The sequence below is a fragment of the Corythoichthys intestinalis genome, chromosome 21 (assembly GCF_030265065.1).
Source record: "Corythoichthys intestinalis isolate RoL2023-P3 chromosome 21, ASM3026506v1, whole genome shotgun sequence".
Lineage (NCBI taxonomy): Eukaryota > Metazoa > Chordata > Actinopteri > Syngnathiformes > Syngnathidae > Corythoichthys > Corythoichthys intestinalis.
In genome coordinates this window covers 34,417,713-34,431,159 of record NC_080415.1, presented here as the reverse complement: position 1 = coordinate 34,431,159, position 13,447 = coordinate 34,417,713, and the positions used below count along the sequence as shown (strand labels likewise).

The following is a 13,447-nucleotide window of genomic DNA, read 5'->3' as shown; positions in this document are numbered from 1 at the left end:
AACCTGGCTAGGTGCTGCGGCGCTAGCCTCCTGCTGCACCCGGTACTACTCGTTAGCATGATCGCTGCACCTGCCCTCATTGCCGGTTGTTGCTTTTCTGACACGTTTTGAACCATCTTCCTTCTTTTTGAAAAAAGACAGTAAATGCAATCGTCTTTTGGCATGTTGACATACCGTTTAATCCTGACTGATTACTCCCCAGAAGTTTTTTTTTTTTTTTTTTTTTAATGTAAGGGGCTTGATTTGTTGGTCCCGCTTTTCAGTGCATCAACAAATCGCTGACTCTTTCAAACGACGTTAAATTTTATAAACAACATGCAATTTTGGGAATTTGTTCTGTAAATGAATTTATGCATATTATTATTTTATTTTACACATTTTTAAAAAACATTTTTATATTATTATTTTCTATACACAAGAGGTGCCGGATCAGCCTAAATGAGTCCCGGAACACAAGGAGGCCAAAATCAAGAGGTGCCGGATCTTGTTCCGGCAGGATCCGGCACAAATTAACCCCTGCTTTTGGCACTAGAGGACAGTTTATCCACCCAAACCAATAACACTAAAGCAAACACTTTCAAAACAAACCATCACAACGGCACTCTCATGAAACGAATACTTGGAAGCAGCAAAATTTGATTCGATGCTTTTTTCCTAATTGAATTACCCAAGTTAATGGATTAATCGTTGCAGCACCAGCACAGATGAACACAAAAGTCACCTCTCTACTGCCCTCCGGTGGCCGCGTATTTCCCGAACCAACAGTCTTGCTTCATTCTAGACATTCTCTCAAATTATGTCATCACCGTGTTTTGACAACATCCAACACGGTGTTATGTTTCCTCATTAATAAAACACATTACAAAATTTTTTGGCTCGATGTTTTTGCGTCATCCTGCCGCACACGCACCAACTTTATGAGCTCAGTGAGTGCAAGTCAACATGTTTTAAAAGTTAGCGATGCGGCGCGCGCCAGGACAACACCCTTTTCGTGGACTTAACTCATTAACTTCCAGTGCGGGCGATAGACGATATGGATGGACAGGACGTGCATCGGCGGCAAAGGAAGTTCATGAGTTAAATGGCCTCCACTGCGGCCACAGCTGACCTCTTGAGTCAAAGAAAGAAGGAAGGGGGAAAAAAAGTTAAAAGCGACTTTCCCGGAAAGCTTTAGTGTGCGTGGCCATCAAATTCCACTGAGCTTGTGTCAGTGCTGCTGTTGCCTAGTTGTCCCTTTTCTGATCTTTCGTCCACTTGTTAGTGTCCTACTTGTTGTTCATTTTTTGGGACTTGGTTTTTGTTTTTTATACTGCAGTGTTCTTGGCTAGGTTTGTTCGTCTTTAATTGTGTTTCTACATTTTGTCGAGTTCTTGACATGTTAATTAATTTGTTCTTGTTTTTACATGTTTCATTTCTACCTCCGTGAAGTTAATTGCTAAACGTTTTGTAGATATTCTGCTTTTAGAACATCTACGAAACCGTCAGTGGCGCCTGCAGGTCACTTAAAATCTTGGGGTGGCACACCAAAACTAAAAGCCATAATTTCAGATTTTTAATATGTTGTTGCAGTAAAAACACCAAAAGAAAACGACCAGAAAGACTTAAGGACATGCCTATTGATACTTTGGTGTATTGAGTTATATTTAATGTTACTAATGATTTAATGTGCATAGTCCATAACAGCTCATTCAACATTTTGAGTTCCACAACAATTTTGTTTTTATTGTGTTATGTATATATTAAGCATAAAGTCTAATTTGGGATCAAATGCATATCTGATGCTACTACAATTTAACGGTATACTGGCAAGCGGGGTGGCCAACAAATTTATAGGGGGGCCCTGGCCACCCGTAGCCACCCACTGGTAGCGCCACTGTTTTGCAGCACAAAGCACGTACGATTGACACCATTTTTAATCATAACGGGGGGCCGGTTGACCACAGATTGACCTATAAAGGAAGTGTAAATATCTAAAAAAAAAATAAAAAAAAATAAAAAAAAAACGATAGCAGAATGATAGCACATAAAATGTGGCATCATTTTTAAATGAATTTGGGTCTGATTGGGGTCAAATTCAAGTTGGTTTCAATTCTTAGGAGGTTTTTGTCTTTTGAATTTTTGTTGTTGTTGCTCATAATGTTCTTGACTTTGTTAGGATTCTTGCTGTATTTTTTTGTTTTTAACATGGTTCTTAAATTTTATTACAGTGATCCCACGCTACTTCTTGTTTCCCTCATTCCATCGCGGACTATTTTTCAATTAAAAAAAATAAATACAGATGAGCCATCCCAAGTCTCACTCTACCTCCAGCTGGTCTTTGTTGGTCAGGCAGTGCACTGGAGTTGCTTATTAAAGTTAACAAAGATTGACAGGCGTTTATTGTCTGATCTTGCCACAGATGCTTGGAAGCCGAAGCTTCAAAGCGCCGCATGCGTCAATCATCATTTAACTTGTTAAACAGTTGCTGTGGCAACTCATTGTGTGTAAGTGAGCAGCGTGAGCAGATTTGAGTGGATTCATTCAATGAAGCATTTATAGAAACAAGCATTTTTCTACTTTATTCTTGTTTAAAAATAATTCAGTGGGACAGTAACATGATTAAAACTTATAATTATTACATTTGAAGTGCTTTAAAACCATTTATTCAAAATATATATAAGTATACATAAAAGTTTTTTTTTTTTAATTATATTTCAGGGGGGAAAAAAACATGTATCTGTATCTTTCTATTTCTAAATCTGAATACATTGAACACAAAAAGAAAAAAAAATAGGGGGTGGGGCGCTACTTTCAGGTTTCAGGATTCAGGTCCCCATGAATTGCGAAAAACAAGGGATCACTGTATTATATAACCTGGTTATCATTAGTTTTTTTGTAGGGTTTTTGGGGGCACATTTTTGCCCAAAATTTACACCTAATCTTAAAAAAACCCAAAAAACATTTAAATCATTTGCCCCCTCAGTCAAAACGAATTGGACGTCTATCGCTGTCAATGGAAGTCTATGATTGCCCTTAATACACTGTATAAAAATGATTACATTTAGGATTATTTAAAACCTTGATTAAAGGAATAAACCGGAGTTATTACCTCCATACATAATCTAAAAGTGGCAACAGAGGGAAATTAAAAAGTAAAATGTATTGAAAATACACAGTATATATATTTTTAAAGCTGCTGAGGAAGAGCCCACCGTCCTCAAACCAAATCACGCGTTGCGGGGGTTCGGGTCCTCTTCGGTACGCCGAGACATCAACTCATCCCCCAGCACAACTGAGTGGGCGGGAGAGTCAGTGGGGGATTGCGCCTGAGGCGGTTTCTCGCCTAAGGTGACGTAGAAAGTGGACGAGGAGACGGTGGGCGAGCTGCCATCCTGTGGAGAACAGACAGCAAGTAAGAAGTTACGCCAACAAAAGGTACGAGGGATTAGAAAAGCTGCTAGGTCAAGATGAAACTCACTGAGGGCATGGAGCTTCCTGGTCCACGCTTGGCCACGATTGCGCCGGTGATGGATTTTATCCAGCTGTGCATGTCATCTGGACTGTCCGTCTGACAAGCACAAAGACACAGCGAGTAAATTACACAGCATCTAGTAGTAATGTAGATATATATGGCTCAACCTTTCTATTGACCTTTTACCATTACCATAAAAAGACCTGTTCCTTCAATGCACATTTTTTGGTACCAACTTAAAATACAGCAGTCTTAAAAGTCAGCCTTAAAAGTCAAAGACTGATTTCGTCTAGTTTTAGTCGACGTTTAATAAAAATGATTGTCTTTAAAATGAAAAAAAAATAATAATAATTCATTATTCCCACCAGGACGCCACAAACTATGTAAAAAAAAAAAAAAAGTTGAGAGTTTACGAGGACGCTCACCGTTAACCATAGCCTGATGCTAACGTTAACATGATTGCTATGCTAATGCTATGAGTTACATTTAGTGTGTGATGATCACTCAGCATAGTTTAAGAGGACGCTTGCCGTTAGAGATTACTTTATGCTAACGCAAATTTATGCCGCAAATTTAAACATTTGTAGTTTTTTTTGTGTGCGGCATGGTTCCTGCCACCCTCCCCAAAGTTAGTGTCGGTAACAGCGATACAGATCCCCTCAAGACATAAAAGAGGTGTCATTCAACTAGTTGTCAGTCGACGTATTATCACAAATGTTATGAAAATATTTCATAAAGTTTAAAAAGTTACGTAGTGTTGCTTTAACACTTGTCACATGCACTAGCACCTAGTGTACATGCCCGCTAGGTATGAAATCGTCAAGGTTTCAAAACCGCAAAAAATTTCCGTCATACAGTTCCTACGGTATTAGCTATTTTTTTATGTCCCAAAAATCCAGGGCTTCCCCCTCAAGTTGTTGCTCAGTGTCAGTGACTCAGCTGTGCCGCATGTTGGCTGGAGGACATGAAACACCTGAATTTTTTCCCCCATCGAACAAAATTAAGTAACTAGTATCGGAATATTTCGGGTATAGGAAAGTTACAGACAGCCACGGCTTAGGTGGGCCAACCGACATGTAAAACATATTTGTGGAGGGTGGCTACCAAAGAAGGCAATATCTCCAATATGATTTCGCATTTATACAAAATCAAATGTTAGTAAACCCTGTCATGAACGTTTCCCACTAACTACGAGAGTTAACTCCATTGTGTATAGTATGTCTAGCGCAGAGGTTGCGCTAGACATTTTCGTTGTCTGTCATTTTGACTGACAGGGTCATAAAAATCCGGTCATAGTCTATTTTTACCCGTCACTTAAATTTTTAAAATGATAATGATGACATATTCAATAGTATTTAGTTTTCATTCATTTTTAATTAATATTGTAACGCTTGCTTGGCGGCGAAAAATTAGACACGGAAGTTGTATTTTTCTCCCTCTTTTTACTCTGCTTACCGCCAACAACACCAACAAAACGACTCCACTCCCAAAGAAAAAGAGGCAACTATATAGACCCCAATCACCAACGTCACACAATGATCTTAATTGTGGTTGTCAGTCTAAAATCTTCTAAATATATATTAAATGCATCTTACCAGATATAAAATGACTACTACATAGTCTGTGGTGATCGTTTGGTGCCCAGATTTCTTGTCGAATTACAGCAGTCCATCTCGCTCTCATCTTCGGGTCTCTCAGAATACGGTAGAACTTCAACTCTCTCCGTCTATCTTCTCTGTTACAGCAACCAACCGCCACACACGCCTTCACCATTTTGATTATTAATATTAACGAGCAGAAAAACACGCCGTAATAGGAGGCATGTACGTAGCGGTAATGTGAAAACATGACGAGCTGACACACAATATGGCGGCTCCAGTCAGGGGGACGGAGTTGGGACGTCATGTGATTGGGGTCTATACACAGGCGGCAATCTTGTCCACCAATTGGATGACGCGCTGGCACACCGGGTGCACCAATAAGAACCTCGCGTTGATGTGTCAATCACAGTGCCGCCGCCAGACCCCGGTGACGCTACAATAGTCTGACAGAAGAGCCAACGACGTCATGCATTAAGAGAGACAATAGCTAATTAATATGCTAACTCGCCACCCTGTGGTCTGGGGTGTGAATTGCAACCTGTCAAAATGACGGACGGACTTCAGTTTTTTCCGTCACCGTTTTAAAAAACCGGTCAACGACGGAAAATATCCGGTTAATGCGACCCCTGGTCTAGCGGTAAATCTTACTGTAACGTAAGCTTGTTAACGAGGCAGATAACATGGCTAATTAGCGTGCCAATTTAATTTTATTTAGAATATTTCATTTATTTTTTATATTTATTTAACCTAACATTTTACTTATATTCCAATTTACTAATACAGTATGTAGTCTTGAAAATTAAAAACATGTTTAATACAAAAAAAGTTTTTTTTTCTAACCCAGAAATCTCAAAATAAAACAACAACCGTGATATTTTTGCTTAAGATTATCATACCGTCAGAATCTCATACTGGCACATGCCTAGTGTCCGCAGATGTTGTGTGCGCTTACCTGCAAGTAGAAGGTTCTGGAGGTGGTGACCACCTCAAAGAGGTTGTCTCTCAACATCAGCTCGCTGCACAACACAATGCAACCATTAACACAGATCGCATTCCAGCCTTACTTTTCAAATTAAATTATTTCTGTATTTTTTTTTTTTACAATTGAACTCCTTCAATGTCTTCAAATTGTACGATTTTTAAAAAATCCTCAATAACAAAAGAACGCTTGATCTTTGTCCTTCCCATCGCTTGTGGAGATCAACAGCACCCTCTACTGTTTTTCAAACTCACGTGCACCCATCAATGCAATAGGAATGGGAAGTTTTTTTCCCTCAAAATAAGCATCAAGTTCATTTTTAAACTCTTTCAGTGCCATTGACGATAAAATACGTCGAATTGTGGCTTTAATAAACTATTTAAAACACTTTAAATTAGTTTGTCATTAGTAAACGTCCAATCCAATTGAACTGGCCAGCCAATGATTTTTTAAAAATGAGATAATACAGAAGTCATGAGTAAAAACTGAGTTGTCTAAATAAAAAGTGTTCATTTTACAAGTAAAACCTCAAGCTGCCACAGCGATAGACGTCAAACAAATATAAAAAAGATGAACCAAGTAAACAGATATTTTCTCTCTCGTAATAGTAAACCTTTTACTCTTGTAATATTATATCAACCTCTTTTTAATCTGTCAGACTAGTTGGACTCCTGAGCAATTTTTTGGAATTTTTCACCTCTGCTCGCACTCTTGAACTTTGAGGATGTCCTTGAGGGAAATGACGCGGAGCGCCTCGCTGTCCTGTCAACGCACACATCGCACGCCTTTGATTAGCACGCAAGCACACGCGTACGGTACGCCGCCAAACCCACCGAGTCCGACTTAAAGTAGCGGAGGTCGTTTTGATCCAGCATGAAGAAACGTCGCTTCCACGTCTTCATCTAGCAAACAAACGCTCGTGTTCTGAAATCTGCCAAAGTGCTGTGATGAAGTGAGTTGCCGTGTCCTCACCACCGCTCCCTGCTTGACGCAAAATCCCGCCTTGATGACATCCCGGTTCTGGCGGTGGACTTGGCCAGATAGGAAGTAGGGTGCGCTCAAAGCGTCGCGCTCGGCTCCGTTCGCCGTCTCCACCTGTTCCTAGAAGGCATACGTGCACCGTGTCACAAAGGGTTCTAGGAGGACGTTGCACCACTCACATAGATAACAAAAAGTTGTTGTTTTTTCGTGTGGAAATTTCGGGTGGAAGCAGAAAGTGCAGAACGTTTTCTCATTTGGCTTAAGAGCAAGAAAAGCCAAAAAGTTGAAATTCCTCCAACCACGTTGACTGCAAAATTAGACCTCCGTGAAGTTGGCCCACCATCAAACGCATTTTGATAAAACTCAATGCTACGTTTGTGCAGTAAAAAATTTCGTTTGTACTGCTATTGTTTTTGAGTTATCTAAAAATCTTTTATAAATCAATCTGAGGTCAACCAGCCCCGCATTTTGATTAAAAATGGCTAAAAAATAGTGTCAGTCATTTGTTTCGTTTGTGTTCTCGTTTTTGAGAAATTAATTTCGAGTGATGAAGTTACGCAGCCCCCCCATCTACGGCAGAACTAGTGCTGCAACGATTACCCTAATTTTCGGACTATAAGCCGCTACTTTTTTCCCTTATTTTGAATCCTGCGGCTTATAGTCCAGTGCGGCTTATTTAATGATTTATTTGGGTTAATAGGTAAAACTTTATTTGACAGCGGCATTATAAGACTATCATAAGAACGTCATAATTATGACATGCCACTATCATGGGCATTACTGAATGCTTATGACAGATGTCAATATGTGTCATGTGGCATATTTTGTCTCTAACTCCATTTATGTCCAGCTCAGATCTTTTACGTCCATTCAAAAGTGAGATCATTTGCTGGATGACACTAACCGACATCTATTATAAGCATTCAATAATGCTTATGACAGTGTCATGCAATAATTATGACAGTATTATGGCACCACTATCCAAGAAAATGTTACCAAATACAATAGCTAGCAATTCATGAAACAACTGCAACAGTAACCGAAGAAATAATTAACACAGAACATGAATTTTGATCGTTATTTACATATGTAGTGCCGCAATGCATGCTAGGAGGAATGTTGGATGACAACAGTGTTGACAGCAGGTGGCAGCAGAGGTTGACTGTCTCCCCCAAGGGAACAGTGATGGCCAAATGAAGATTTTTTAAACAATAAGGTTTTGCAGCCAGTTGGTTCAAAGCTTCATGGTGGTTCATTTGGTTTCATGACAGTCTTATAATACCTTTATCAAATGAAGTGTTACCAGTTAATATCTTTTGGTGTAAATATCCCATAATAGAATGAGGACAACTGCGGCTTATAGTCCAGTGCGGCTTATCAATGAACAAATGCTTTTTTCATGTTAAATTTGGTGGCTGGCGGCTTATAGTCAGGTGCGCCTTATAGTCCAGAAATTATGGTACTCGATTAACCCGAGTAGAAAAAAGATTCGAATTAAGTTTTGCTGCCTCGAGTATTCGTTTAACTAAAGTGGGATTGTAATGGTTTGTTTTGAAAGTGTTTGCATGAGTTTTATTGATTTGGGTGAATACACTGACCTCCTTCTGGCAACAGTGAATATGACATATTTTAATTCACATGGCTGAATCCAGCTGCTCCCTGTTAAGACCAACAGAAGCTAGGTTTTTGTTTGAGCTAATGTTCTTTAATGCATTCGTAATTTAGTTTATATATTTAGCTGTTTTTTTGTGGGAATATGTGTTTGAAACATTTGTTAAGAGCATTATTTGAAAAAAAAAAAAAAAAGTTAGCATTTTATAGCATTTAAGATAGCAGACTTTTTTTTGTAAGTTACCCAATTGTTCTTTTGTTGTACTTTGATCCTCTTTTATTTTTTTAATAAGAGTTTGAGGCTCAGCTCCTTTTATGTCCCTTATCCAATTACTTGATTATTCGAACCAACTTCATCGATTAATCGACTACTTAAATAATCGATAGCTGCAGCCCTAGGCAGAACAGAACCGCAATGGTGTCATTCGTTTGAGCTGTAAAAAAATTTGTTTGTGCCGCTATCGTTTTAGTTATTAAGATATTCATTTCGAGTGATGAAGTCAATCGCAGCCCCTCCGTCGCGGCTGACAGAGCGTACCAACTTTCTCAATAACAGAGGGGTGTCCCTACAACTAGCGCAAACGTATCACAAATGAATGGCAACCCTACGAGTCCATTTTGCAGTAAATGAAGTGACGTCATCACTCTCATCACATATCTCAAGCCCCCCATTTACTGCAAATCAGACCTGAAAGGGTGCCATTTATTTGTGCCAGTTGTTACCAGTCTTATGTTGGCCAAACGAGAGGGCAGCCAACCTTTTTCCATGTCAGACAAGTCTACTACCGTAATTTCCCGAATATAACGCACACTTTTTCCCTCCAAAATCAACTTGTAAAATCATGGTGCGCATTATAAGTACATGGACGGAGACAGAAATATATATATATTATATATATACCGATTTTTTTTTTATTGACACGGCCACGTTGTGTTGAAGAAACGTATGCGGCGATCCGTTGCCGACCATTACGGTACGTGACGTCACCATTTTCTTTCGGTAATACTTCACTCTGATTGGCCGAATGATTTCGTCTGTGTTAAATTCTGCTTTTTCACTCTTCATAAAGCACAGAATTTAGTTTCTTGAACTCATTTGAGTCAACGTTTACTGCAGCTCCGCAACTCGGACCATAACAAATGTAAGCACACAGACTTCCTGTGTCCGTCAACTATATCTGTCCCTCAGGAAACTATAACCCAAATAACAATAGTTCCTATTGTTACTGTTGTGTCGACAGCGATGAGCTCTCACGGATTTCCGACTTACATTCTCACTTTCATTTTACCGTATCAATCCATGGAAGAAACATTTATTCGTCATGATGAAACGAGCAAGTTATACAGCAGCCTTTAAAAGAAAAGTCACATCTGTTTTGTTTTCTCCTAGATTCTGGTAAGTTGGAGAAGTTGTTAAATCATATCATTACCATAAATATTGTCAGTTTATGGTAATGTTTTGAACTACCAATATGCTATGCTTGTGTTGTGTTTCACCAGTAAGTAAAATGACATTTCTGTATCTGTACACGATCTCTGTTTTCTTGTAATCTTCTATTTATTGGTGCTAAAATTAGGGTGCGTGTAATAAACGGGGACAATAATTTTCCCTAGATTTTACAAGTAAATTTGGGGTGCGCATTATACGCGGGTGCGCCTTATATTGGGGAAATTACATTAAGTCACAGAAGCCAACGCGAGTCTAGCCACACCCAACGCTGCCACCAGAGGGCAGTGTATCCTCCATCATTAGACAAAGTATAATGCATTTGAAATTTTTGGATAGTTATTCTTTTTAAGCGTTAATTCCGATTTACGCGGACATTCGGGTTACATCGCCAGCGTCGGAAAGGAACTCGTTCGTGGGGACGACCTGTATTATCAATTATGACATTATATGTCATTGGCTAGTGGCTACGTATACATGAACACATTTATTTGGATTAAAGGGCTGATCGAAATAAAAATGCTTCATCTCCGATTAAGCCCATTCCGATCAAGATCCGTTTCAGGAAAGTTGCCAGCAAGGGTGAAATTCAAGGCGTCTCTCCTGCTTGTGGAGGCACGCCCGAATTCCTGTGGACGCGTCCGGGCGTGCCGAGCCTCACCTGAGTGGTAGTGACGACGGGGACGCCGCCGATGATCTCCGTCTTGTAAGAGACCTGCTTCAAGGCTCCTAAAACTTCTTGAGGTGCATCGGCGCCATCGCTAATTTTTGGCACCTGTAGACGGTTGCAGAATGAAGGTTACGTCCAATTCATTTGGACTGAGAATCCAATTCAATGGATTAGATGTCAAGACTCCATCCAAGGCAAAAAATCTGACCGTTATCTTGGTGGCGTTGTTGAGAACGGCGATCCACTCTACCAAATCTTGTTGGTCGTTGGCTTGCAGGTAGAACTTCCTCATTGCAGCGTTTATAACTGCGCAAACACAGAATGTCTTGTTTGTCTTTTCCTAAGACCTAATTTGCCAAATCAGAACTCACCAAAGCAGAACTCAGCCTCTGGCCTTAGTTTGGTGGCATCGCTCACCTGCGGGCAAACATAAAAAAAAAGTGCGGAAGTAAAAAGTCATAATACAGCAATAGGCCATCACTCACTTTGGAGATGTAGGAAAGATTGAGAGATCCGACGTTTTGGGCTCCGTCCGGAAGGTTCTGAGACAACAGTAAATCAACGCAAAACGTCATGGTTTTCACGGTTCCAACACCCATGCGTGGAATGCATGCAAACCTGCGGGTTGTCCATGTACCACACGAGTCGATCCCGCTGCGCGCCGAGGACAAAGTATCGTCTCAAGAACTTTCCGCTGGCCTCCGTCTCCTCGATGTCCAGAAAGCCGCAGATGCGATTGTGTCGGTCCACGTACGGCATGGCCCCCGCGTCCACCGGCTCCGTGACATCACATTACTGTGTGAAATTGAAAGTCTGAGATTGGATTAGGGCTGCAGCTATCAATTACTTTAATCGTCGATTAAACAATGAACTCGTTAGTTCGAATAATCGAGTAATGAGATAAGGAACATAAAAAACATTAAAATACCTGAGCTGAGCCTCAAACGGTAAAAAAAAAAAATAATAAATGTGGATGTAAGTACAACAAAAGAACAACTGGCTAACTTACATAGGAAAAGCACGCTAGCTTAAATGCTATAAAAGGCTAACTTTTAATTTTTAAATTTTAACAATGCTCTTAACAAATGGTTCAAGAACATATTCCCACAAAAATGGCTAAATGTACCTAAATACCTAAATGTACCTATACTTAAAAAAAAAAAAACATTAGCTCAAACAAAAACTGAGCTTATGTTTGTCTTAACAGGGAGCAGCTGGATCAGCCATGTGAAATGAGTTATGTCATATTCACTATAACCACTAGAAGGCTGTGTATTGACCCAAATCAATCAAACTGAATGCAAACACTTTCAAAACAAACCATTACAACGCCACTTTAACTAAACGAATTTTCGAAGCAGCAAAATTTAATTCCAATCTTTTTTGTAATCGAATTACTCGAGTTAATCAACTAATCGTTGCGGCAGTAGATTGGAATGCCTTGAAATGTTTGTTTTTCATATTGCCTGCCATTGACAGCGTACCATTCAGGTCACAAAATAACAGCGGGCTGCCACGACATGCGACCGCTATCTCTCGCTATCTCGCTCGTTCTCTCATTCTTCCTACTCGTTTCCCTTGCGTCACAGCTCCCCAGTTCGATCGTCTCTTAAGGGAGACCCACATAGTTCCGAACATTACAATACACAATGAATAGGTTTCCGCTGAACTCCTCACACTCGGCTGCCACTAGTTTGAAACGGTCTTAAAAATGTGAAAATAAATAAATAAAATACGTCTCATTTGTCAAGCGTGGCGGCTTTTATTTTGGTGTGGCGGTGCGCCACAATCTGTTGACTGTAGGGGAATCCCTGTTATTCATATGAAGGCATAACTATTGCCTCACCTAGAGCATGCACTCCTTTTACTAACGTGTATAAAGTAGGAATGCAGCAGGTAGAACATCACTAGAAGACAGTCGTTATTTATAACCACTTCGACTAGTTACAGCTAGTTGTTTTGGGTATTTCTTCGAAATTATACGAGTATAAGCATATGCTAGTACTTTTTTGTTGTTGTTGTCAAAAACTAGTAGGGAGCCAGGTTTTGACAAACATATAACTTTTATCATTTCGCTAGTTGTAGTTGTAATATACTAGTAAATACGTAGAAAAGTAAACGTCACTAGCAGTCGTTTTACTCGAAAATTTCTTAATACTGGGGAAATAAAAGAGTGTACAAAGACGTAAACAGGAAAAAGTCAAATTTGCACACCTGGGCAGATGTTAGCATCTTTCAATAAACAAACGTCCGTAGGGTTACAGTGGCGGATTTGGCGGCAAAAACGACGAGTTAGTATTTTAAAAAAGCAAAACACAAAGTTTGTATTTTTCTTAAATAAGGACTTCGAATTGATAAGAGTCTTGAATTAAGTTCAACTTACAGAAGAGTTGTTCTCCCTCGAGTGGAGTTTGAAAACAGGCGTCAAACACGTCCAGTACGAATGCCGCGGCGCCTATTCCGACGTACGTCAACGGGGTCGCCATGTTAGATGTGTCATTTATGCTGCGTATGGAGTGATCCTTCGTTTTTCGCACCCCCACCCAAAAAATAAATAAATAAATAAATAAAGATTTATTGTGCGTGTTAAATGTATTTATTCAGATTTAGCATTGGAAAGAGATACGTACATATAAGACGTATTTTTCCACTTTTTTTCCCAAATGTATAATTTAAAAAATGTATATATACAGTGGTCCCTCGACAT

The 13,447-nt window shown here is 39.7% G+C and overlaps 1 protein-coding gene across 5 annotated transcripts; it reads right to left on the bottom strand.

The window, feature by feature from the left end:
* Nucleotides 1-2,510: 2,510 nt before the first annotated feature.
* LOC130909543 (pleckstrin homology domain-containing family A member 1-like) lies at nt 2,511-13,220 on the bottom strand. 5 transcript variants are annotated; one of them, XM_057826166.1, is made up of 12 exons: nt 13,124-13,218; nt 11,359-11,535; nt 11,226-11,282; nt 11,112-11,157; nt 10,949-11,046; nt 10,732-10,845; nt 7,004-7,126; nt 6,865-6,933; nt 6,729-6,793; nt 6,005-6,068; nt 3,458-3,547; nt 2,511-3,371 (listed from the first exon to the last, which is right to left on the bottom strand). In XM_057826166.1, the coding sequence occupies exons 2-12, from the start codon at nt 11,497-11,499 to the stop codon at nt 3,207-3,209; spliced, it is 1,032 nt and encodes a 343-aa protein (XP_057682149.1). In that variant the 5' UTR covers nt 11,500-11,535; nt 13,124-13,218; the 3' UTR covers nt 2,511-3,206. The 5 variants fall into 5 exon arrangements, with proteins under 5 accessions (XP_057682149.1, XP_057682147.1, XP_057682148.1 ...); XM_057826164.1 differs by lacking the exon at nt 13,124-13,218 and adding an exon at nt 12,955-13,113 and having other exon boundaries at nt 2,514-3,371; nt 7,004-7,132; nt 11,359-11,553; XM_057826165.1 differs by lacking the exon at nt 13,124-13,218 and adding an exon at nt 12,955-13,113 and having other exon boundaries at nt 2,514-3,371; nt 7,004-7,132.
* Between the last annotated feature and the right edge of the window lie 227 nt (nt 13,221-13,447).